Raw genomic sequence first — 27,199 nt, forward strand, 5'->3', positions numbered from 1 at the left:
TGTATAAAATCTAGTGCTCAGTTTCACTTTTTCATTTCCAGAGCGGACAATCTTTTTGACTATTTGCTTACCTTTGACGCCTTTAGCGTGGTGTTCATACCCTAATGAAGAAATACAACATACTTATGGTAAGCCTTCAACCTCAAAACTGTACAAAATCTAGTGCTCAGTTTAATTTTTTTCATTTCCAGAGCGGACAATCTTTTTGACTATTTGGTTACCTTTGACGCCTTTAGCGTGGTGATCATACCCTAATGAAGAAACACAACATAGCGTAAGCCTTCACCTTCAAAGTTACAAAAAATCTAACGTAGAGCGAGTTTCATTTTTTTTTTCCAGAGTGGGCACTCTTGTGATTGTTTGCTCACCTTTGACGCCACTTGTTTGGTTTGTTTGCCCTAAGGAAGACATACAACATGGCGTAAGCGTTCACCTTAAAAACTGTGTAAAATGTAATGCTCAGTTTCATTTTTCCATTTCCAGAGCGGAGAATCCTGTGACTGGTTGCTTACCTTCGATGTCACTAGTTTGGTTTGCTTGCCCTAAGAAAGACACAAAACATAGGGTAAGCCTTTACTTTTGAAACTGTATAAAATCTAAAGCTTTGTTCACTTTTTTCATTTCCAAAACGGGCAATCGTGTGACCGGTTGCTTACCATTGATAACACTAACTTGCTTTTCATGGCCTAAGGAAGAAACACAACAATAGGGTAAGCCTTCAACTTCAAAACTGTATAAAAAATATAAAGCTCCGTTAATTTGTGTAGACATTTAAGGACAGTCCTCGATAGGGCTTCACACATATTTTATTTGTGTTTGGTTTGTTTGCGCCAAGGAAGACACACAACATAGCGTAAGCCATCACCTTAAGAACTGTATAAAATGTAATTCCCAATTTCATTTTTTCATTTCCGGAGCGGGGAATCTTGACTGGTTGCTTACCTTTGATGTCACTAGTTTGGTTTGCTTTCCCTAAGAAAGACACACAACATAACATAAGCCTTCACTTTCGAAACAGTATAAAATCTAAAGCTTAGTTCACTTCCATTAATTCCAAAGTGGCTAATCGCGTGACTGGTTGTTGCTTACCATTAATAACGGTATTTTCCTTTTCATGGCCTAAGGAAGAAACACAACATAGCGTAAGCCTTTAACTTCAAAACTGTATAAAATATAAAGCTCCGTTAATTTGTTTAGACATTTAAGGACAGTCCTCACAGCACTTCACATATATTTTCTTTGTATATTTGACAAAAAACCATTACGTTCTTTAATAACTAATTTCTGCAAACCATACAAAGACCCTGGGTTACGTTGAAAGAAATGAACACCCAAAACGTTATTGACTCACATAACGTTTTAAATTCACTTCTTAGTTTTATGAACACTTAGGGTTAGGTCCTCTCGAATATTTGTATGCTTAAGATAAGGAAAAACTTAAAGCTGCTATACTTCGTTATCCAGACAGTAAGACAGTATAAAATGTAAAGCTTAGTTCACTTCAATTCTTTCATTTTCAAAGTGGCTAATCATGTGACTGGTTGCTTACCATTGATAACGGTATTTTGCTTTTCATGGCCTAAGGAAGAAACACAACATAGCGTATGCCTTTAACTTCAAAACTGTATAAAATATAAAGCTCCGTTAATTTGTTAAGATATTTAAGGACAGTCCTCGATAGCACTTCACGCATATTTTCTTTGTATATTTAACAAAAAACCATTACGTTTATTATTTCTGCAAACCTTACAAGAAAGACCCTGAGTTACGTTGAAAGAAATGAACACCCAAAACGTTATTGACTCACATAACGTTTTAAATTCAATTCTTAGTTTTATGAACACTTGAGGTAAGGTCCTTTCGAATTTTTGCATGCTTAAGATAAGGCAAAACTTAAAGTTGCCAAACTTCGTTCTCCAGTGACGACCATCTCGTTCAAACGATAATTTACCTTTGAAGACATAAACTTGATTGGCCCACGGTCCACCTTTACCGTCAGCTTTACAAGCTGTGGAGTTTCCATACTTTTTATAGGTCTGTGGTGCTGTTGCACTGGCCGCGCACCAACCACCGTTCTGAACTGCAAACATACTGTGTCCTGCTCTCATTGCCGCAACGGCGCACTTCACAATGGGGTTTTCCCGAGTCGAATACGATCCGTCCAAAATATGGTCTGTTCCTTCCAAGGTCTCAATAGCTCGACTTGAGGGACCCCCGTCTCCAGGGTCTCCCCTCTGACCGTCTCCTGGACTTGGGGTGTCCTTGTAGCATCCAATACTATCAAACCCTGGAGATACATACAAGGACACGGAGCATAAAACTTCATCGCATGAAATCATATAATGGATTATTAAGTAGAGTTTTTAACATAAATGAAAAAACAGCTGTTAAGCGATGGTGCGCTGAAGATCGCATCCCAAATGTCACATTTTCCTTCCAATGTTGGAATAACTCGATGTGAAGTGTCCTTGTAGCACCCGTGGCTTTCTTACTCTAGAGAATTAGAAACAATTATTTTTAAGTGTTTTTCATCATAAGAATTTGTATTTTGGAATTTACCTTGGTAGTAATTTACCTTTTACCTCTTGAACACTACGTATACCAAGTTAAAATTTATTTTATCCACCCCAGCAGACAAAATTAATATAGGTCAACAGGTTTTGAATGCCAATTTCGCAATGGGGATTTCATCCGTTTCATAGAAAGGTAGAAAAGGCACTTACACAACATTAAAAGCAGTTACCACATCAGTGAATGTTCTCCTGTCTATTTGAATGGTAACACTATATTTAAAATCGTATGCAGAAATTCTAAGGTGACAATCAGGTTGCAGGATTGACTGTCTGAGGGTAGGATGAAAGTCATCATGTTAATTTAGCAAATTACGCGAGGCTCGCCAACCAGCATGGACATATTCCAAGTGCATGAGGATTGAAAAATAAAGATTTATGTGACTCCCTGTCACTACCCGTTCATAATCACCTTTGATGACATACACTTGATTGGCCCAAAGTCCACCTTCACCGTCAGACTTGCAGGCCGTCGAGTTTCCATACTTGTCGAAAGTCATTGCAGCCCTAAAACTGGCCGCGCACCAGCCACCGTTCTGCACAGCAAACAGGAAAAATCCTCGCTTCTTGGCTGCCTCATAGCATTTGGAGATGGGGTTTTCCCTTTGGTCGTATTTGCCATCCAAGATGGAATCTTGCCCTTCTAGTGTTGGTATGGCACGTGTACTAAGGTCTTGATAACAACCGATTGTTTCGTAAGGAGCTGTAAAATGAACACGGAATTTTCAGCTCAATGATAGAGCTGTCAATGAATGTAACAACATATCACCATGACAAGGTGATTTGCCTCTGATCTAATATATTAGAAATAATTATATTTGTGAACTGCATAAAGGCCCGTTTAAACGGTTTTAACATTCGCCCAACATTCGTTCAACAAACGTTGAACGGATATTGGGCAAATGTTGGATGAACGGAGTGACCAAACGGTTTCAACGCCATTCAACATTTTCAAGGACAAAGGATTATGTGGAATCGATGCTAAATGAAAGTTTAAACCAATTTAATGTTGATTCAACACACTTTCAATAAGCTTTCAACATTTTTTACGCTTTCAACAATGTTGAACGTCCTGTTCAAACGTCTTGAAATTTGGTTCACCAAATGTGTTGAACGCATGCTGAAGCGGCAAATGTTGAAACAGTTTAAGCTTAACGAAAAAAAAAAAAAAAAGAAACAGTTTAAGCGGGCCTTAAGAAGATATATATTGCCAAGAGCACCGTACGGACCACAATGAAGTCAAATGAGTTAGAAATTTGTTTTACGTGTCCTATATCATCATTTCAAGCGTTTGATGATACATTTTTTGCAATTGTTTTATATGTATTGGCCGAGAGTTTCACGAATTTTTACGTTAAAATACAGGAAAGCAGTTCCACTCAGCGTTGCATCTGAGAAAGATTATTATTTTAATTTTAATATCGGAACTGAAAATTTGGATATTCATTTCCAGCTTTTGAGGTAATCTTAGTAGCATCTCAGAAATCAAAGATGATTTCAAAGAAAAATCTTTTGACTGATTTTATTGCTGAATATAATGATCAAAGAAACGATGAGACTTACCACAATACGCGCTGCAGAAAATAGTGGCACAGAGAAAGAGAACACTGGAGACGAAGTCTTTTCCTCTTGTACTATGCATCCTTCAGCAACTGTCAAAAGAAAACAAAACACGTTATCCCCGAAACAACACCGTTTCTCTGAAACGGCGCTTTTGCATATTTTCTCCCTTTAGGCGCTCCTGTGAAAAACATTCAGGAGCAACCAGATGGGAAGATCCAACAACTTGAAATACTTAATGTGTATAGTTCCTGGAAAAAACTTTCTGAGGCTTGGAAAAGTCGTGGAAAAATCATGGAAATTTGTTTCTGAGGAACGTACAGTGCGACTTTCTTGAATTTGGTTGGCCGATTGGTTACATTTCTGATACTTGATATTTAATCTTCGGACACATCGCGGCGCCTTAGACAGTTCCGGTCCAAGTTACTGCCTACTTGTCCAACGAACTGAAACTTGGCAGAATTGTCAGACGTTTTGACAATCTTCCCAGTTCCCACATGGGTTTGTGCTCTCTAATACCAGGAAAATGAAATGGAGCTTTGGCTTATTTTCTCCCTTTGGGCGTTCTTGCACAAAGGGATTAACTGCTATCCGCCGCGCGACACACCTCTTATCTATTACCTCATTTGTTATAGTATCAGGTTTCAGTTTCATAATAGCTCTAGTAGCGTGCATAGTGTTTTTCCAGTCGTGTTGTTTTTCTTCTTTTACTTCTATTCGTTCGACTTCAATGGGGCGAACCAGTCGCTTTTCAGGTTGTAAAATCCGACGCTCTGAGCATTCTTTCGGGGAAAAAATTGTTCTGGGCCAGTGCAAGACGAGTCTCAAGAGTCTCCAGATCTGGGAGGCACCGCCTCCCACGATCAGGTCGTGTCATCAGACGATTAAGCGTTCAAGCTACTTTGGCCTCATTGCTCGGCGCGGTAAAGACCTTGACCACTAGGTCGGATAAGGTTAGAGAAGACAACAAGCAACTTGGAGTCTTGGTCGAGGAGAAACAGGAGGACGAAGGTAGTAGCCTCCCACGCAGGGGCAGGAACGCGTGACGAACCCCTAAGAACGTCTGCGTGGGAGGCTACAAAGGTAGCAGCGCGTCTCCACCTACGCGTGCTAATGTCGGCGGTGCTTCCGCTGAGGTCTCACCGCCTGCTCGTGCAGTAACGTTGCCAGAACTACGTGCTATGGCTCATCTACCCCAGAAAGCTAATCGTCGAGTTGCCCAGCTAGGCTTAACTGATTCCAGTGAGTTGATTAGTGATTCTGGTCGCGAAGACCTTAAGTCTCTCAAGTCTGGGAAGGAGGCCAAAATTACCAGCACCGTCTTGTAGGAATTTGTTGCCGGTTACGGGCAAATTTTTCAATCCCCGGACTTATCGCAGGTAGAACGTTGCTCACCGTCTCCAACGTCTTGTCTCATTGATGTACTTTGCACAGCTTTATGATTGGCAGACTATGTTGAGTTTTCACGAAGTGGTTCTGTTAGAGATTGAACGTGGATTACTCAAATGGAGGGATTCGTTTCTCCATTAGAAATCCTCATCTTGTACTATCATCTCAACTGAGACCACAAAGCCTTCGGCGAGTGCTTCCAATCCGGTTCTTTTTTGCCAGGATTATCAACAAAAAACTTGTTTTTTCACACAAGATCACTACGGTTTCAGTTGATTTGGGCCAACTGAAGCTGTTCAGTGATCGAACGTCAATGCTGCGTTAGCGAGAGGATACTGACGCCTTTGACTTTAGTGGTGGAAGAGGGTTGTTTGGGTGGCTGAGCTGAGGCATTGAGTTGTTGCACCAATGTGACGCCCGGAAAAAGAGGCTTAATAGGTAGGTCCTCGTAAATGAAATCTGGATAGTAAGCCGGTTTGATTCGTCTTTTGGAACAAGCGTCCGCGGATGCAGGCATTGCGAGTCTAAACGAACTTGAAATTGGTAGAGCTTACGTCTACACTTCGGATCACTGAGACAATGAATGAAACGAGATCATCTCCTACATCGAAATCTCTTACTGGTAATGATTACAGTGGAACCTCTCCTTACGGACACCTCTTTAATACGGACACCCCTCTATTACGGACAGTCCACTTGGTCCCTGAGAGACCGAAATCCATATAAAGCCTACTTCTCTAAAACGGACACCTCTATAATGCGGACACTTATTCCTGTCCCCTTGGTGTCCGTAACAAAAAGGTTCGACTGTATCATTAACTAATTATCGAATTGCACGAGTTCCGGTGTTCTCCGCATTGCATGAATATCGCCCGGTGGCTTGAACTACTCCAGGATTATCCTAGGGTTCGTACGGGTCCTGGAAGTCCTGGAAAGTACTTGAATATTAATGTAGCATTTTCCAGGAATGGCAGAAAGTCCTGGAAAGTCTTGGAAATCTGCACACCCAAGAAATAAAGACATTGAGGAGCCGCCAGATGGGGAGATCCAACAACTTGGAAATACGTAATGTATTTAGGTCCCGGCAAAAACTTTCCGAGGCCTGGAATAGTCCTGGAAAAATCCTGGAAATTTGTTTCTGAACAACATACAGTGCGACTTTCTTGAATATGGTTGCCCGATTGGTTACACTTCTGATACTTGATTTTTAATCTTCGGGCACATCGCGGCGCGTTAGATAGTTCCGGTCCAAGTTACTGCCTACTTGTCTAACAAACTGAAACTTGGCAGAATTTTCAGATGTTTTGACAATCTCTCCAGTTCCCACACGGGTTTGCGCCCTCTAAATAACATGAAAAGCGCCATTCGGAGGAGAGGAGGGTTATCCTTGATTTGAGCTGGCCGAGCGGTTATTCAGTTAATGACGGGATTCCCAATGATTCATTTTTAGGAGAACCGCTTTCTTTACGTGATCCTACTACAATCGATGACATTTTGGATGACATTTTGTTTTATTGGGTCGAGGTTGTTATCTGTACAAGCGTGATGTTAAAAAGGCCTTCCGACTGTTTCCAGTGGACCCTAAAGAATATCCTTTTCTAGGATATCCTTGGGACAAATACTTTGATTTTGATACTGTTCTCATGATGGGGTTGTGCTCTGCGGCAGTGGCGTGTCACTGGTGTCTCTAACTGTAATATGCAGACCTTCTTTCTTGCTGGGATTCAAGTACACTCTGGTTTTTTTATAAGAATGTCTGATTTTGGAGCTGAGGCTGAACGTTCTTATATTTTTTTGCGATTTGAGGCTGAAAACGTTCTTAAGATGTTCTTAAATTATATGGTATACACTACATGTATTTCAGTAAATCAATGCGGACGCGAACAGGAAACCTATCAAAGCACATTGCTTGCTAAGAACTGCTGATTATGACAAACCGAGATGTGTGTCACCATTGTTAAGTTATACAAAACATCCCCCTTAAGTATTGTGGTTAATTTACATTTGTTACCTTGATTTTATATACAGATTACCAAAATAATAACGTTAACCTTCTTAATCGACTCTCAGCCTGAGGAATGTTCTTAATACGTTCTTAAAATTTTGGTTAATCTCAGCCTCGACGTTCTTAGAAAAAAGGTTCTTATAAAAAACACAGAGTGTAGTCTTGGGGTCGTCACGCAATGCGCTCCCAAAAGAGCTCAAACGACGGCGGCGAAGGAGACTAGGATTCCAGCGCTCAACACGCCAATTACGCACGGAATTACGCCGGCTTAGTCGGGAACTGGTGAACGATTGCTTCAGACTCCTTTACTTCTAATTCCCGGTATAATAAATAATAATACCAACTTTATTTATCCACGGAATCCTCATCACTAAAAAGTGGTCTTCTAAAGAGCCGTGCGCATTAAACCTAGTGCTAAAAAGCTAAGGCATTAAAATCAACAAACACAATCGAAAAATCCTATAATAGGTGCTAAAACTAAGTTAGAAAAATTCTAAAATACAATAGCGGAATAGAAACTATTTATATAGTACATTATGTCCTATCGCCTCATATCGCTGTATGATTGGGTCAGTTCTTGCTCACCGCTCCTGTCCGGTTTTCCTTTTACCGGGTCCCTCGGATATTGTGCCGCTTTAATACTAAGCGCAGTTTTGTTATTGCTACACTTTTTCTCAAGTGTTTATCCGAAGTGGGTATTTCCCATGCGGATAGCTTCCGCGGTCCCTCTTTTCGGCGTTGAGCGGCCTCTTGGGCTTTCAATTGCCGTGTGCAGGGGGAACTCATTCAGCCCAGAGGCCCCACTCACATATTTTAATGACGAGGGAGGGGGGGGGGGGAGGGGGGGGGGGGGTGTCCGACAGAGGTTCATAAATTATTACCAAAAAATCCCAACTTCAAAATTTGTCTACCCAAAACAATCCCTACTTTTTTTAGCATACCCGAAAAAAATCCCTCAGTGTTTTTGACTGGCTTCAGAGGACCTTGAATTACGTGACCTATTGAATATTTCTCTCTAGATTAGATGCGCGTGGAGTGCCGGTAATTACTTTTCAAATAAATTACAATCTTAGAAATATCCCGTAATACCACACAAGCAATAAATTGTGCTTATGTTATTTTTGATTTGAGCTGATGAAAAATACAATACCCAAAAAAATCCCTGTGTTTTTTTCGCGTCCCAAAAAAATCCCGGAGTCTTTCATATACCCAAAACAATCCCTTCTGGCCAAAATGTCAGACCCAAAAAAAATCCTTCAGACCCCCCCGTCATTGAAATATGTGAGTGGGGCCCCTGGCTCATTCAGTCACACGGTGATTGGTCCAGTAATTCATATACGTTTTATTTAGGGTATAGTCTCCAACAAAGGTATTTAATAGGGTTTTTGTCTCGAACCTAAGCTCGCTCTCGTGACTCAATTACTTTATGCCATCGTTTCCTTGCCGTCATAGCATTTGTTGCTGTTCTCCTTTTTCTTGTGCCGCGCAGTTTGTTTTTGGCCGAGTTTGGTGGAAGAGAGGTTATTTCTTTGGTTTTCTTGTTCATAAATGTGATGTCTTCTTCATTCGAGGAATTTTCTCCCTGTTGGGATTTCTTGCGCAAAGGGGGTTAATTGCTATGCGTCGCGGGACACACCCTCCAGTATCAGGTAGTAGCACACACAGTGTTTTGCCAGTTCGTGTCGTTTATCCCACCTACACCCACCCACCCGTTTTTATTTAGGCCTCAATTGAGGCCGAGGTGGCAGAGAGGGTTACTTCGCTTTCTTGTTGGTGACTGTTATGTCTTCCGGATTCGGGGAAATAAACCTCTCATGGTTAAAAACAGACTGTTAGCCACTGTTGTTGTTGTATTGTTGACTGAGGAGGGAGGGAGGGGGGGGGGGGGGTGGGATTTGCTTAGTTGATGACATTATCTGATTAATCCCCATCATAGGACTCTGCTCACTCTCTGGGTTGATCAAGGTCATGATCTGAGGGACATGAAGGGAGATAGCGCAAGCCACCTAGTCATGAAAATCGCCTGCTTTGCAAAGCAATCTGCTCCGGCAATACCAGATATATACACACTTATTGACCTCTTGCAAAAGACAAAATATACGGGGACAAGAAATGTAGCTTGCGTGCAGACGTATCCAATTTCCTGCACAAAGGAAAATAAATAATAGGACACGGTTTCTTGATTACCGTTCTAAAAATGTTTTTAATGGAAGAAAGTCTATTGATGAAGGTTGCTTAGAGTAGGCAGATAATTGCTCGAACATTTCTAGAACACTCGCTAGAAGATTTGCAATTGCAGGAGTTCTCTTTGCTTTGAAAAACAAAAAGCGTTCTGCTTTTCTGCCCTCTTCGTACAATGCTATCTGAATTCCTCTGCCCCCAGGGGGAGACTCCCTTATAAAAGTGACGGAGGTGATCATCGGAAATTTCATGGGCGTGGTCCTAACAATTTTCGCCGTAAGAGCCACCAACTTTAAAGCGATTTAAAATTTAAAATTATCATTCTTTTATTGATGAGTCACAAATGAGACAAAACTAAAACCGGTTGACTGGCATTTATTTCCTCTCATACTTTTCCGCTTAATACCCTTAACAGAATCCACCATACTTCTGACGGAAGTCATTTAGATAGGGAAACTAAACCACGAATTTTAACCCTTAAAAGGTACGACGATCACCGCCGTCACTTTAATATGGGGTTCCCCCCGGGTCCTCTACTTTATAAACTGTCGAGTTTTTCTTAGGTCTCCCTCTTGCGATTTCATTCGTTTATTGGACAGGAAACCAACGTGTAAGTAAAGACGACATCTCCAAAACTGGTTAAAGTGAAAAATTAATGTAAGCGTTCTCGTCTTTCAGTGAACTCGAGTCGATAGTACTTTCTTTCGTGACCTTAGGTGAATTTGTATCACGTCAAAAGACAAAGTTCAATCGAATTAAGAAGGAAAAGAAGCGAAAGCTATCTCGACTCCTTTGCTACGTAGAGAACAGTAATTCACTTCCATACCATCCCGATTAATTCTATTAATTTCATAGTCTAGCATCAAGTAGTTGCTCTACATCCCCCCCCGGGGGGGGGGGGGGTACTCAACAGAGACTTGGGGAGGGAGGTGGGGCCCGGGCGTTCAAACCCTGACCCTGTTTAAGACACAATTCTCTGATTTCCCTATCCCGTTTAAGACAGAATTCAAAATTTTCAGACCCTATCTAAGACATTTAACCCCAAATCATACCGTGTTTAAAACTAGAATGAAATAAGAATACACTAGTTTCTTACTGTATTTTAATGCATTGGCAATCACAATCTACTTGAAATCATTGAAATATGCTTCGTTCTTCAAAAGAGCAATAAAAAGACATCTAAGCGTATCCTGTTTAAGCCATTAGGTTATGTAGCGATACCCTGTTTATGACAGAAAGTGATGAAATAGATACCCTGTTCAAGACAAAACACCCTGAAAACCATACCCTATCAGGCCGCACGTCCCCGTTAAGGTCACACAAGAGAGTACCCCCCCCCCCCCCCCCGGGTATTTTTCTTCCAACTATTGAGAGAATGAAATGCGATCTCTTGAATTTAACAGGCTGCTAAAAACATTCCCTTGAGACTAGTAGTATAGGTTTCGTGCCACTGAAAACAGTTGTCTTTTTTTTCAGCCCACACGAAAAATTCACCAGCATTTCCACTTTTATTCTTATTACTAACCTCTTCAAGTTAGAGAAACGTCGAGTTATTTCCACTTTTCCACCAAAAAAATTCCACGTATCTGGAACTGTCTCACTGAGCAATTTACAAAATCCCATGAAAGGTCCTTTTGTCTGCTACATGAGGCATCGTCAAATTCCTAGGAGCAGGGTGGTGTGACTAGCGCACGTGATCGAGCAGAGCCCAGAGTGCGGATCAATAAAAAAAAATGTAGCAGTTCTGGATGAGAACGCTTACTCAGTGAAATGCAGATGAGTTTCGAAAAATCGTTTGTAACCAGTCTTATATTCAAGTCATGTTAATTTTTACTTCTCACGATTTCGTGCAATACGCAATGTACAAACCAGGTTTACTAAAGCTTAGTTCGAAAGATCTGCTCAAGAACTGTGAATGATATCTACGAGTGATACTCTCACGTGCGGCTTGCGTGGGAAATTTAACTTTTGGTTCGCACCAAATTTTCAGAATTTTAAAGTCAGACGTACTGTAAAGTGGAATTTATTTGTTAATTGGACTCACGTCCCACACATGCTGACTTTCTTTAAACTCTGTGTATTGATCCTTACTATTCACGTGATTTCAAGCGGGGCAGAGTTGACCCTTGGGGAATGGCACGCGGTACACGTCAAACAAATATTTTATAACATTTGATGACTTAGTGTGCAGTTTATGCACAAAAGCGCTCACAAAATCACTTACCGTACTTGGTTTATAAGAAGCTGTAAGAATAATATGGTATGACAAAAGAGAACATGGTATAGAAACGAACTGATGAAACCCAGATCCTACAGTCAGTATTGTAGGTCGTTAGAAATTCAATTGCCTGTCACGCTATTTGTTGAGTGGTTTCCTTTCACGAAGCGGCCTCTAAAACAGGTCAAGACATCGACAACAGGGTGATCGCGACTGCCCAATGGAGGTCACCGCTAAATAGTCTTAATACGATGCCGTTTATTACAGGTTCGACTGTATTTTTGAGTCTGTGCATTTCGAATTGCTTTTATTCCAAGCGATTTTGCGTCAAAAGAATATATCTCCTGGGATGTAGCGGCAGACAAATCTTATTACAAATGTGGTTGATGTTGTATAAAACGGAATAAACCACTGTCATTTGTGGGCTCGTAACGTGCTTGACGATATACGTTCTCAGACGGACAGAAAAACCTCCCAACCTCTCGGAGCGATTACGTCGGGGTTCATGGGGGTTGTAAGACGCGCGAAGCATCGGAGCGGAGAGAAAGTGATATATTATACGGTCTTAAATTGTCCAGCGTCATAGGATTGGATATAAATTTATAGAGCTTGTATATGGTGGATCATTATTTAGAAATCAATAGACTGAAGTAAAACTTACCTCGCGTGCCGTAAAACAATAACCCAGGCTGCCTGACGGACACAAATGCAACAACATTACTATGTGGGTCCCTTATATATTATTCTTTGATATCAGGCTTCAGCTACAATTACCCAATTGTCAATCAGACTGAAACGGTAACAAATGCTCATTACTGCTGAAATCTCGTCAATTCGACTTTACTGAGCTGTGATTTGAACCAGCTGTGATTGGTTCTCTACAACAAGATTTTTCTAAAATGCTTACACTGATGGGAAACAGCCCAACCAAATAAATAAAGATATTGGTGTAACAAAGAATTCTATGAGACTTTGATCAAATTATCACATCAAGAATTCACAAGTTTTCTGATCAGCAATAGTTGTTTTCAAGTGTTTTTGTCGCGCATGTAATCCATGATGGGCTTAACAAAAAAAAGTGTAACCAAATCTTTATCAGAATTAGCGATACGGTTTCGGTGTTTGATTGCATGAGGTCTGATAATTACTATAAAACCTGAGTTTGATGATTTGTCTAAATTCTGACACTCGTTTCTTAGACCGGCAGGAAACCAACGTGCAAGTAAAGACGACTTTTCCAAAACTGGTCAAAGTTAAAAAAGTGAGAGTTCTATCTTGCAGTGAGCTCGAGTCGGTAGTACTTTGTTTCGTGTCCTTAGCGTAGGTGTGCTATTTGACCTATTTGTGCTATTTGACCGCGTCAAAAGACAAATCAGTTCAATCGAAAGAAGAAAAAGAAGCGAAAGCAACCTCGACTGCTTTGCGACGTGGAGAACACTAGTCACTTCCATAGCATCCCTATTAATTTTATTGATTTCATAGTCTAACACCAAGTAGTTGCTTTGCATTTTTCCGTCAAGTGCGAAAGTAGGAGAGAATGAAACGCGATCTCTTGTATTTAACAGGCTTAAAAAATATTCTTGACACTTGAAGTCTGTTTTTTGCCACTAAAAACAAAGGTCTTTTTCACCCTACAACAAAAATTCAACAGTTTTTTCATTTGTATTCTTATTATTAACCTCTTTTGATAAGAGAAACGTCCGAGTTATTTTTACTGTTCCACCAAAAAATTCCACATTTCTGGAACTATGTCACTAATCAAATATTGTCTCCTGCAAGAATCGTCATATTCCTAGGAGCAGGGTGGTACCGGCTGGCGCACGTGATCGAGCAGAGCCCAGAGAACGGATCAATAAAAATAGTTTTGAAACAGTTTTGAATCAGAAGGCTTTCTCAGTGAAATGCAGATGAGTTTCGAAAAATTGGTTTCTAACCTTCTCACATTCAAGTCATGTTAAGTTTTACTGCTCAAGATTACATGCATTACGCAATGTTCAAGTCAGGTTTATTGCAAGTTCTAAAGATAGATCGTATTTTGTCGAAGATCTGCGAATGGACATGTTTTATCACTGACACAATCACCTGCGGCTCTTGAGACCTAAAAGGGAAGTGTCCCGAATGGGGCTTTTTACCTCTAATTAAAAATGGTGAAATAAGACCTTCACATACATTAGCACCGAAAATAACTGTAGAACAACGAGAGGAAAGAAATCAACTCAGTTCTTGGAAGGAACAATTCGTGATCAGTTCTATGTATTTTGGAAACAAAAATAATGTGAGAACTTGGAGAAGTTAGCCTAACATTTTTCAAGTTTCAATTCATTTCGAGCTACTCTGTCTCTGGGCAGAGGCACTAATCGACTGTTTTATTGCACAGCGGTGATAATTTATAACAAAACTAGACAAATGTTTTTTTTTTCTGTTTTTGTTTCTGTTCACAAACAAACATTTTTGGGTATTCAAATGACATCAAATTCGCGTGATACTACCCTTTTAAAGTTGTTTTTTTTAGCCTTAACAACAACACTCACCTACGGCTTGTGCGGAAAATTAATTCTTAGTTCCCATTAACTTTTGAAGTCATACCGTGATACTGTGTTTAAATAAAGATGATGATACTGATGATGATGATGATGATGATGATGATGATGATGATGATGATGATGACTATGATGATGATGATGATGATGATCTATGAGTTGAATTTATTTCCTAATTCGAACCACGTACCACAGATGCCGACTTTTTAACTCGTGAATGCGCGTATGCGCAATGAACGAGTTATCGCAATGTGAGGAGAAATATCACTCGCTCGTTCCATTGGTCACTCGATGGGCTGTGAACTTTCAGCAAACATGGCGTACTCTTTCGGGTGGCGTAAGTTTCTCTCCTCGTTTAATTAAAACAAACGTCTTTTTTTTTAGTTCCGGAAAATAAAAGAAATAGCCTAAAGAACATTCGACCGGTGCATATAGTCTTCGTACTTTTTTATTTTGGTGAGAAAAGCGTCGTGTTGAAAGGCTCAAACAGATCGAGATTGTCATCCAAGTCAACAGGGATTAATGTTCGCGCAAAATGGAAGAAGAAAAATACGATGGAGAAATTTCTGAGGTAATTCCTCGTGCTTTTCGGCGCGTATTCTTCTTTGGCGACCGAAGTCATTTAGCTGTTTTTACGATTTATCTAAAATTATACAATGAACAGTGTAAAACTCGCGTTGTGATTGGTGGAGCGGAGTTTGTGATTAGAGTATAGACGCACGATTGACGTCATCGAGTGGTGTGACCGGCGCACGTGATCAGAGTCTAGAGTCCAGCTACAGTGACTGGTCAACAAAGTTTTGCAAACTGTTTTTGCGAGTAGCGGACAAACTTAGGCAAATTTTCGCAAGAAAGGAAAACTGTCCGACAAAAAATTGGATAAAGACCGTTAAGAGTGACCTCAACTAGGTTAAAAAAAAATAGAACTTCGTTGTGACGTGAAAAAGAAGGAAATATTTGCTCAAATTTGTCGCCGATGGAAATTCGGTAATGGCGAGTAATCGATTACAAATCACAGTGAAGCAACTGACATGCTGTAATATTTTGGGGGAAAGAAATTCCTACTGAAATAAAGGTTAGTTTTCAAAACATTGTTAGTGAAATTCTTTCGGATTATACTCTAATTTAGAGGATTACGATTGCGTGTCTTAAAGTTTGCTTGAAAGTTTTTGACTCGACTCCGGTCACGGGATGCTCGCTCACGAAATGTGGTCAAAAGTCTTGGCTATTGTATAAAACAAATAATTTCCATTTTGCCGTGGGTCTGTACTCTGATAACGCGCAGAGGACGTCAAAACGTGGTAAGAACATCAGTCACGCTACTCGCCTGCGGCTCGTAGCGTACTTCTTTGTTCTCAACACGATTTGATGTCATTTGTGCGTTATCAGAGTACAGACGCACGGCAAAATGGAATCTATTTGTTAAATATATTGTAGCCATTTGTAAATGAAGTACCACAAATTGTCCGTCGAAGTTGAAGTGCGAGCTGTGTCAAGTAAGTCACCATTTTCTGAGAATGTTACGCACGAAGCTTGTAAGTCTTAAGAATGAAAGGAATTGGTAAAGAGTCATTCGAGCCCCCGGCGAGTCATATATGGCTGCATATAGAGCTGACGATCTTGCCGTTTGTTAAAATTGATGCTGGTTCCCTAAAAATAGCTCGATAGGTGTCATTTCCCTTGTTAACTTCTTGAAAAAATTATCTTTGAAAAGGCTGTATGGAAATAGCATTTCCAAGCAACTTGTTTTCTAAATTTTCTGGGTGGTGGGGAGGCAGAACCCCATATACCCCGGCGATGCTCACCTCTGGCGCTTAATTTTTAACCCCTCTGTACGTGCACTACTATGAAATGGCCCAGCTACACCACCCGGTTGGGGCGTGGGATGGGGGGGGGGGGGGGGGGGGCTCTAATTTGAAAGGGGCGGGGATGCTCGTCGCCACGCCTAGAGGTGTAAATTTCGGGTTTTGGTCTCACTTAGGATGTTCTGGGCAAACGCCGTTATATTTAGCCTTGAAAGTCTCGTTTAGGGTTGCAGGCGAAGATATATGAAAAAAAATATATATTAAATATATATATAAAATAGTCTCTTTTAGGGGGTCAAAAAAGCTTGGGCCACGCCCAGATTGGTCTTCTTTAGGGGTTTAACTCAACATTTCCGACGAGCATCCCTGCTCCGTTCACATGAGAGTCTCTCCCCCTCTCCCCTTGGCTACGCCGCTAATGTGGTATAAAAGCAAGGCTTTACTAACTCTGAAAATTTTTGGGAAGCTGTTCCTATAGCAAGCAACGTGATGAATAAATTTTGGGAAAATACAAATTGTCAAAAAATTATAAACCTTAACGTCCAAGCAAGGAGTTAAATCTGAGCACTTCAAATGATTTACTCGATACTTTGTCTCGAGGTTTTGCTGCACAAAAAAATTAAATTAAATTTGAAATATAACTGATATAAAGCAAAACACACAGAAGTGCATATTGCAATAATGAAGTTACTTTAACCCTTCAACCCCTAATATCAAAAAACAACTTCTCCTATCTTGTCCGCATACTTTTCTTATACCAACAAAATTCACTTTGTGTGATCATATCCTTAATTCTCATGAACTCAGGGTTTGAATAACCATAGATATTACAAGGAGAAATTTGGTACTGACCACTGTTAGGACTTAAAAAGTTAAGTACATTTCAAGTGCTAAAACGTTTAATTATGATTTTATAGGTGGCTTGCATTGCCGCCATGTTGGTGGACAAAACATATTGATTGTTTGTTTGTGACATCATGGTGGCCATGTTGTTGAACAGGAACAATACGATTTTTCTCCTCTGGGTGTCAACTTCCATTTTTATGCAAACTATGTGAACAAATTTTCCTTTGTTCTGTACAGCAACATTGCGGCAATGCAAAACACCTATTGTTGGCGTCAGTCGTAATATTCTCAACAGTCTGATATTTCATTGATTGGTTGATTTATTTCATCAACAAGCTCTAGCGTATTTTGATCGGTTGATTTATTTCATTAATGACAAGCTCGCGCGTATTTTGTATACGCGTCCTCCTCTTTTTGTTCATCTTGTAATTCAGCTGCAGCTGAGTAAATCTTTCGTTTAGCCTCTGGGGAAACAACCTCGTTGTGGTCTTCTAGGATCTCCATCTGACCTGCATATAATTTTCTTCCGCTGCGGCGTCTGCGTCTCCACCAAGCCTTACTGGAACTATAAAGGTACGATATTTTCGTGCGTTGGTTATGACGTGCCAGAAGAAGTACAGTTCTATATATTTTTAGTATAAATCTACTAGTGTTCTATCACGAATGCCGTTCTCTGATTGGCTACGCTACTCGCTATCTATTCTGTGATAGATAGTAAGTAGCGGTTGTCAACAAAATTCAGCCCGCTTCCTCGCGTTTTCGAAGTGTCTGTGAGGCGGATTTGGATAATTTACTTGTAAAGTTTTCAGTGAACGACTAGCAGATTTATACTAAAACAATTAGATTATTCGCTCTCGATTTCGATGCGTGATAGCTGATTTGGGCTGCGCCCTCATCAGCTATCACGCGATAGAAATCTCGAGCTTATAATCTCGGTTAATTCACGGTTTAATGCAAAAGTTCCTTCTTGAAGGGTCATTGATTTGAAATTGATCATTTGTAACTTATTATTATTATCATTATTTTCATCATCACCATTTCTGGCTTCTTTTGACAAGTTTTCTAAATTGTGCAGGACTTTGAAATTAAACAACAAAATTTAGACTCAGACGAACAGCACTCGACTCTGGCAGTAAGTTTGCTCAGATTGTCGAAACAGCGCACTGAAGCCATAATCACCAAAACACTCACCCTCCAATGATTATATAGCCTACTTTCATAACAAGAACTTTGGTAAAAGGTTCTTCGTTGACTAACGAACTCAGCTGGTTATTTTGATCCCATAAGTAGGTGTATGCCGGCGATTAAGCATCAGTCGAAGATCGATCGGAGTATTCATGATCTTGGCATCAGTTCAAGGTTATAAAAAACCATTTCAACCTGGTTTTCGGGGTTCGTTTTACGCAATTTTTCTACAATACCTGTCATCAACCAACAGGGATGCAACAAAAAACATCAAAAGAACGGCGACCCAGAACTTGTTCATCTTGATAATCTCTGTAAAAATGAAATACAAAAGGATAGCTTGCAGATTAATTTAGATTAATCTAGATTAATTTAAGTGTTTAAACTACATTCTTATATGGTTAAATTTATTTAGTTTGCTTTGAAAATTTTAAGGTAGATTGAGGATGGAGGCCAAGTTAACCATCCGATTTTCTAGTTGGCCTCCATATTGCATAATAATGTCTAGAAATTAGTAACAGTTGAGGAACCAAAAAATGAAAAGATTTAAATAGAAAAGAACTAAGTGTATAAGTTACAATAACTAATAAAGAAGATTATGATATATTGTTGTTACATATGTACGATAAGGTCAGCTTAAAGTGTTTTTACAAATTTTTGAGACAATTTAAACGTAAGGTTATCGGTATAAAAGCTTCGAGTATAAAGGAAAAACATAACGCCGTGTAGTTACAATATCATATGATGTGATTATCAGTCTACTGCCCAACACAGTGACTGTACTTTGATGGCAGGAAAGTAGTTAAGAAGTCGTCGAGAGCAAGTCTAGTTGCAAACACAATTGATCGAGCAAAGGCTGGTGGATGTAAAAAACTGCGAAAACGAGCCGCAGATGGCTTTGCACGTCTGAGCGATAACTTTATGTTCTGAAATTTAAAGGTTGTCTAGTTTAGGTCTCTCTGCAGTAGCAAAAGAACAATGAAATCACCAATGCTTGCCATAAGAGTTTCACTGATTTGCTTTTAATTCCGTGTGCTACTCATTACTCACCTGACTCAAGTAGGTATTTAATTCTCTTTCTTATTTTCATCAATTTATCGAGTTCAGGCAGCACAGAGAGATACAGAGATATGGACGCGCACCAGTGGATGCGCACGAGAGAAAATGCGCGTCACTATTAATGACAACAATATAATCTCCCAAACAAAAAAAGGTGCGAAAAAGTCAACTTTAACTGCTAACGGTTTGCCGACTGGTGTTGTTGAAATATATTACGATATTAAACTATCAAACATTTGGCATATTTCATTAAATTTCCGCGAAATTACTAGCGAATCGAAAAGATTTCTCATAAACGTCTTTACGACTGTAACGGTCTTAATTTTGATCACAGGAACGACGCAACTAAGACGTACAAAATGACTTTAAATTTTGAAAGTCGATCAATTTTAAGCGGAGTTAATTACAGAATGAGGATCAAAATCGGCCAAAGTTCCATACATTAACTGTAATTTTAGCGGTATTTGCCTCGTCCCTAACCAAGGTGGCTTCACAATCAGTGAAAACGTCTTTTGCCAAGTCTGTCGTCATAGTTTAGGGTATTATCTAAAGCTATGATCGTTGCGAATTGAAGAAATACTTCAAAGATCTCAAGAGTCACGCGATACGATTTTCATAATCCACAGTTTCAACTTCAAGTTAACCAAAACAGTACCACCATGATAAAATCACTGTTCCGAGATTTCATTTTAAGGCTCAAACCAACGTTTAGGGTATTATCAAATCAAGAAAAACAAGGAAAAAGGTCAATAGGTCTTGCGCAGGTTAAAAGGAAAACACCCTTACCGATCTTAAAAATTTTAACCACCTTCTACAGAGGCACAATATATCCTCTATCTTCTTCACCCAAGGCACAATACAATTAAACTGGTTGCATTAGATCTTTAAAGTTTAGGCCAGCTTTCAGAGATATATAAGAAATTAAAACTGGGCCGACGTTTGAGAAGTTTCCTTTCATTGACCATTCTTATCAGTGTTTATTCAAAACGTGAGTGATAGTCATTCAAACTCAATCCTATAGCAAAAAAGATAACATAGACCTAAATCCTTCCATTTACCAAAACTAACGCGCAACTTTCCTTTTCAGGACAGATATTCTTTCCCAAAGTTCGACTTGGACACGCGGAAATGCTAGTTTAAGCAAACATGAAACGCAGCAGACATGAAAACCTTCAAAGGAACTAGGCTCTAATAACTCTAAAACGGTGGCTACGGGATACTTCTAAATTTAATAACGTACTTCTCAATCAATGCTACGCATACCTCGTTCTTTAAGCGTGATGCCGAGCCTCGCCTATAACTCGTAACTTGCGTGCGACAAACAACAAAGAGAATGTGTTTATACCTCTCTCTTTAACCGTGAAACCCCGTTGCCAGGCAGCTCGGTAGCCGCTTTTTCAGTTTGCCGCGTAGCTCATGCATGTAAAATGTATCGTGCCTTCTACCGAGGCACAATATCGTTAATGATCTTACAAACGCCGCGGGCTTTTATTGAATTTCAAGGATCGGACGGGAGCGTTTAAAAGATAAGAGGCGTTGAAAAGAGAGAGCCGTTTATTTTAATAACTGTAACAATACAGTATTATAATAACCTAAATGACAGAGCTTTAGCAGACTATCAAGTCAAACGTGAAGTATGCTTCAATGCTAGGACAAGCCGAAAGAAAATTGTTGGTATCCTAAGCACAGATAACAAGCACATTAAAGAGCACTATCCTCACTTTGAACTGGAAATTGATAAAGACGCAACTTGCACACCGGTCTTAATTAAGCAAGAACGCAAATAAATTGATTGATTGTATTGTACACCTGTTTCTAGTTTATGTGTGGTTTTCAGGGAAGGGGGCGTTTATTAGACTAGGGGCGTTTGTTAGAGAGGGGCGTTTAATACAAACTTCTCAGCTTAGGGGGGCGTTAATAAGATAGGAGGCGTTCATAAGAGAGGGGACGTCTAGTAGATCATTGACGGTATATCTTCTATCTTCTTCACCCAAGGCACAATACAATTAAACTGATTTCATTAAATCTTTAAAGTTTTGGCCAGCTTTCAGAGATATAGATAGCGTTTGACACGCTAGACCACCAAATCTTATTCGACAAACTTGATTATTATGGTGTCTGGCTAGCATTGCAATGGATTAAAAGTTCTTTCTCTAACAGTAGCGATACCCATTTCTCCGAACAGATAATTAGATGCAGTGTTTCACAGGGTTCCATATTAAGCCCTTTATTTTTCATATTATATATTAATGATCTTCCCAAAACAACCAGACTGCCAGAATGCTTGCTCTTTGCAGATGATACTAGCATCTTTTACTCCAATTTTGACCCTGATCATGTTGCCTCTGTAATGGAATAGTGAACTGACTAAGATTAGCTTATGGATGAAATCAAACATACTTTCTGTTAACATAAAGAAAGCCAATTATGTTATATTTAAACCCAAACAAAAATCTGTCCACATGAGCTCCTAAATTTCATTTGACAGTATACCCCTCAAGCAAGTAACAGAGGTTAAGTTCTTAGGTATTTATATTGATGAAGGTCTTACCTGTAAAACGCATATCAGTCATATTTTAAAGAAAATCTCTAAGTTCATTGATATAATAAAGAGATTTCGTTTCTTTTTGTCATCAAACACTAAAAAATCTTTGTATTATACCTTAATTTATCCCTATTTAACTTATTGTATTACAGTTTGGTCTTCTACTTATGTAACAAACTTAAATCGCATTTTTCTTCTTCAAAAAAGAGCTGCATGTGCGAGCTATGACAAACTCTAATCACCTTGCACCTTCTGCCAGGTAGCTAGGTAGCCGCTTTTTAACTTTGCCACGTAGCTACGTAATCAGAGAAACGAATACCTTTACCGGACATACATGTCAAATGTATTGTGCCTTCTACCGATGCGCAATACTGTAAATGATCTTATAAACGCCGGGGGCGTTTACAGTTGAATTTCAAGGGTCCGACGGGGGCGTTTAAAAGATAAGAGGCGTTTAAAAGAGAGAGGCGTTTAGTCTAATAACTGTAACAATACGGTATTACAATAACGTAAATGACAGAGCTGTAGCAGACTATCAAGTCAAACGTGAAGTAGGCCTTGTAATTCCGGAATGCTTCAATGCTAGGTCAAGCCGAAAGAAAATTGTTGGTATCCTAAGCACAGAGATCAAGAACATTAAAGAGCGCTATCCTCACTTTGAACTGGAAATTTAGCAAGGCACAACTGGCACACCGGTGTTAATTTTAAAAGGAAGAACGAAAATAAATTGATTGATTGTATTGTACATCTGTTTCTAGTGTATGTGTGGTTTTCAGGGAAGGGGGCGTTTATTAGACTGGGGGCGTTCGTTAGAGAGAGGCGTTTAATACAAACTTGTCAGCTTAGAGGGGCGTTAATTAGATAGGAGGCGTTCATAAGAGAGGGGGCGTTTAGTAGATCATTGACGGTATATCTTCTATCTTCTTCACCCAAGGCACAATACAATCAAACTGATTTCATTAAATCTTTAAAGTTTTGGCCAGCTTTCAGAGATATAGATAGTGTTTGACACGCTAGACCACCAAATCTTATTTAACAAACTTGATTATAATGGGGTCTGGCTAGCATTGCATAGGATTAAAAGTCATTTCTCTAACCGTATCCAATTCGTCGAGCCTGATTAACGATACCCATTTCTCCGAACAGATAATTAGATGCAGTGTTTCACAGGGTTCCATATTAGGCCCTTTATTTTTCATATTATATATTAATGATCTTCCCAAAACAACCAGACTGGCAGAATGCCTGCTCTTTGCAGATGATACTAGTATCTTTTACTCCCATTCAGACCCTGGTCATGTTGCCTCTGTAATGAATAGTGAACTGACTAAGATTAGCTTATGGATGAAATCAAACATACTTTCTGTTAACATAAAGAAAACGAATTATGTTTTATTTAAACCCAAACAAAAATATGTCCACATGAGCTCCCAAATTTCATTTGACAGTATACCCCTCAAGCAAGTAACAGAGGTTAAGTTCTTAGGTATTTATATTGATGAAAGTCTTACCTGTAAAATGCATATCAGTCATATTTTCAAGAAAATCTGTAAGTTCATTGGTATAATAAACAGATTTCGTTTCTTTTTGTCAGCAAACACTAAAAAATCTTTGTATTATACCTTAATTGATTCCTATTTAACTTATTGTACTACAGTTTGGTCTTCTACTTATGTAACAAACTTAAAACTTGCTGTGCGAGCTATGACAAACTCTAATCACCTTGCGTCTTCTGCACCTTTATTTGCACATTTGAAGATCCTAGATATTTTTAAAGTGAATTCCCTTTATATTGCAAAATTTATGTTTTCCTATCACCAACGTTTGGTGCCCTCGCCCTTTTTAAATTTATTTCCGACTGGTAGTCAAATTCATAATTATGATACTAGAACCTCAGCTGATTTTCGACCTCACACCTGCCGAACTAATATCAAGCAATTTATTATACTCTTTGGAGGGCCAAACATAGGGAATGCTTTGCCATTATCAATTACGTCTTCCCCTAGTCTATCCATCTTCAAAAGAAATCTTCTTGATTTCCTCAGTTAATTGTATCAAACGTCCCGGACTCTGTTATGTCTTTATAGTCTTACCACCGTATGCTAAAAAATCCAAATACAATGCCTTTACAAGCCTTACAGTCTTAACACATCTCTGAGGTGACCTCTCAGTATAAGCCCGGGGTTTTCTTGAGGTCTCCTCGCCACTTCTTACTTCTTCTGTTTACTATTATTATTCAATCTAAACTTGTGTAAGATCCTAGTTTATTATTTACTGTAACTTTCTATGATTGTATGTCGTGGTGAATAAATAAAAATAAATAAAAAAATAAATATATAACTCGCCTCGTTAAGAAATTGAAACTGGGAAACGTTTGAGAAGTTTCCTTTCATTGACCATTCTTATCAGTGTTCATCTAAAAAGTGAGTGATAGTCAGTCAAACTCAATCCTATAGTACAAAAGATGACATAGACCTAAATCCTTCCATTTACCAAAACTAACGCGCAACTTTCCTTTTCAGGACAGATATTCTTTCCAATAGTTCCAATTGGACACGCGGAACTGCTCATTTAAGCAAACATGAAACGCGGCAGATATGAAAACCTTCAAAAGCAATAGGCTTTCTGAGAAATACCTCTAAAACAGCGGCTTCGAGATACTTCTAAATTTAATAACGTCCTTCTAAAATAATGCTACGCATACCTCGTTCCTAAAGAGTGATGCTGAGCTTCGCCTATAACTCGTAACTTGCGTGCGGCAAACAACAAAGAGAATGTGTTTATACTTCTTTCTTTAACCGTGAAACCCCGTAGCCAGGTATTGTAGCCGCTTTTTCACTTTGCGACGTAGCCACTGACGTAATCAAAGAAGCGAATAACTTTACTGACATACATGTAAAATGTATTGTGCCTTCTACCGAGGCACAATACCGTAAATGATCTTATAAACGCCGGGGGCGTTTATTGAATTTCGAGGGTCCGACGGGGGCGTTTAAAGTGCCTATGAAGTAAAAAAAAAAAAAAAATGTCACGGTTTGTTGGTTATGAATTTCTTGGTCTAAATATGTGGGTTTTACTGAACAAAACCTTCTTACAATCCGCAATTATGATTCCTGAAAGGTTCAAATTTAGCGCTGAAAAGTGTCTCCATGTTGCGCGCGGCCAAAACGATCGTATTAAAAAGTGGTGACGTAGAAAATACTTTGGAACACACGAGTGTCCTGGCGGCGAAGGGAGTTTCTTCGATCTCGGCGACTTGTTATGCAGCTGATAACTCCAATATGACAAACTGCGCAAAAAAACTGGCATGCCGAGAATAAGCATACATTAATTCCCGAGAGACGAAACTTTACGGCAGAAGTAAATTCGGTTTACCCGAATTCGCAGGAAAGATTCAAGCCACAGAAGCCATAGCTCTTGAAAGCGAAAGACAACGATGATTAGCCGTGTGCAGATATATTTCACTCTCATATCTGTGATAAACAAACATCCTGCAATCTTACTGCAGTTAAATAGTATAAGCATGAAATCACGGGCATAGAAATCCACGGATCCTCAGTCTTGGCAGATAACATTTATTTAGCGCTCCCAGAAATCTTGCTTTATTCGAGGATATAAACTTAAACAAATGCCACAGAGCATGTTAAAATTTATGCCATCATTAAAAATAGCTCAATGGATGTCATTTCCCTTATTAACTTCTTGAAAAAAATATCGCAGAAAAGGCTGCATGGAAATAGAATTTCCAAGCAACTTGTTTGATAAATTTTCTGGGTGGTGGTGGTGGTGGTTGTGGGGGGGGGGGGGGGGGGGGAGTGGGGGAGTGGGTTCAGAACCCAGATTCCCCTAGAGGTGCTCGCCTTCGGCGATTAATTTTCAACCCCTCTGTATGTACACCACTACGAAATGGTCCAGCTACACCTCCCGGTTGGGGCGTAGGGGGGGGGGGGGGGGGATCTCTCATTCGAAAGGGGCGGGGATGCTCGTCGTCTCGCTTAGAGGTGTAAATTTCGGATTTTGGCCTCACTTAGGGTGTTCTGGGCAGAACGGCATTATATTTAGCCTTGAAGGTCTCGTTTAGGGTTGCAGGCGAAGAAATATGAAAAAAATATATATTAAATATATATAAAATAGTCTCTTTTAGGGGGTCAAAAAAGCTTGGGCCACGCCCAGATTGGTCTTCTTTAGGGGTTTAACTCAACATTTCCGACGAGCATCCCCGCCCCTTTCACATGAGAGTCTTCCCCCCCCCCCCCCCCCCCCCGGGGCTACGCCGCTAATGTGGTATTAAAGCAAGGCTTTACTAACTCTGGAAAATTTTGGGAATCTGTTCCTATAGCAAGATACGTGATGAATAAATTTTGGGAAAATACAAAATGTCAAAATATCATAAACCTAATTATCCAATCAAGGAGTTAAATCTGAGCACTTCAAATGATTTACTCGATACTTTGTCTCGAGGTTTTGCTGCACAAAAAAATTAAATTAAATTTGAAATATAACTGATATAAAGCAAAGCACACAGAAGTGCATATTGCAATAATAAAGTTACTTTAACCCTTTAACACCTAATATCAAAAAACAAATTCTCCTATCTTGTCCGCATACTTTTGTTATACCAACAAAATCCATCTTGTGTGATCATATCCTTAATTCTCATGAACTCAGAGTGTGAATAACCATAGATATTACAAGGAGAAATTTGGTACTGACCACTGTTAGGACTTAAAGAGTTAAATACATTTCAAGTGCTAAAACGTTTCATTATGATTTTATAAGTGGTTTTCATTGCCGCCATGTTGGTGGACAAAACCTATTAGTGGTTTGCATGTGACGTCATGGCGGCCATGTTGTTGTACAGGAACAATACGATTTTTCTCCTCTGGGTGTCAACTTCCATTTTTATGCAAACTATGTGAACAAATTTTCCTTTGTTCTGTACACCAACATTGCGGCAATGCAAACCACCTATTGTTGGCGTCAGTCTTAATATTCTCAACAGTCCGATATTTCATTGATTGGTTGGTTTATTTCATCAACAAGCTCGCGCGTATTTTGTATACACGTCCTCCTCTTTTTGTTCATTTTGTAATTCAGCTGCAGCTGAGTAAATCTTTCGTTTAGCTTCTGGGGAAACAACCTCGTTGTGGTCTTCTGGGATCTCCATCTGACCTCCATATAATTTTCTTCCTCTGCGGCGTCGACTCTTGATCCAAGCGTCACTGGAATATAAAGGTACGATATTTTCGTGCGTTCGTTATGATCTACTTGAAGAAGTACAGTTATATATATTTAT

General features: G+C 39.5%; 1 protein-coding gene and 1 long non-coding RNA gene across 2 annotated transcripts in view; both read right to left on the reverse strand.

Moving 5' to 3' along the window:
* LOC146467294 (uncharacterized) overlaps positions 1 to 27,199 on the reverse strand; it is a 285,496-nt gene that overhangs the window by 13,467 nt on the left and 244,830 nt on the right. The window contains exons 3-11 of the mRNA XM_085126196.1: positions 2,983 to 3,273; positions 1,952 to 2,287; positions 1,550 to 1,579; positions 1,090 to 1,119; positions 943 to 972; positions 657 to 686; positions 513 to 542; positions 369 to 398; positions 72 to 101 (exon numbers count right to left, since the gene is read on the reverse strand). Of these exons, the coding sequence (XP_084982322.1) occupies positions 72 to 101; positions 369 to 398; positions 513 to 542; positions 657 to 686; positions 943 to 972; positions 1,090 to 1,119; positions 1,550 to 1,579; positions 1,952 to 2,287; positions 2,983 to 3,273 (837 nt within the window). The remainder of the gene's footprint in view (positions 1 to 71; positions 102 to 368; positions 399 to 512; positions 543 to 656; positions 687 to 942; positions 973 to 1,089; positions 1,120 to 1,549; positions 1,580 to 1,951; positions 2,288 to 2,982; positions 3,274 to 27,199) is intronic.
* Positions 17,286 to 20,750, reverse strand: LOC146467297 (uncharacterized). The gene is made up of 3 exons (XR_014867822.1): positions 20,622 to 20,750; positions 18,536 to 18,611; positions 17,286 to 17,679 (listed from the first exon to the last, which is right to left on the reverse strand). It is a non-coding gene; the product is annotated as an uncharacterized LOC146467297 (long non-coding RNA).

This window comes from Pavona decussata, unplaced genomic scaffold, assembly GCF_977016875.1.
Source record: "Pavona decussata unplaced genomic scaffold, jaPavDecu1.1 SCAFFOLD_137, whole genome shotgun sequence".
Lineage (NCBI taxonomy): Eukaryota > Metazoa > Cnidaria > Anthozoa > Scleractinia > Agariciidae > Pavona > Pavona decussata.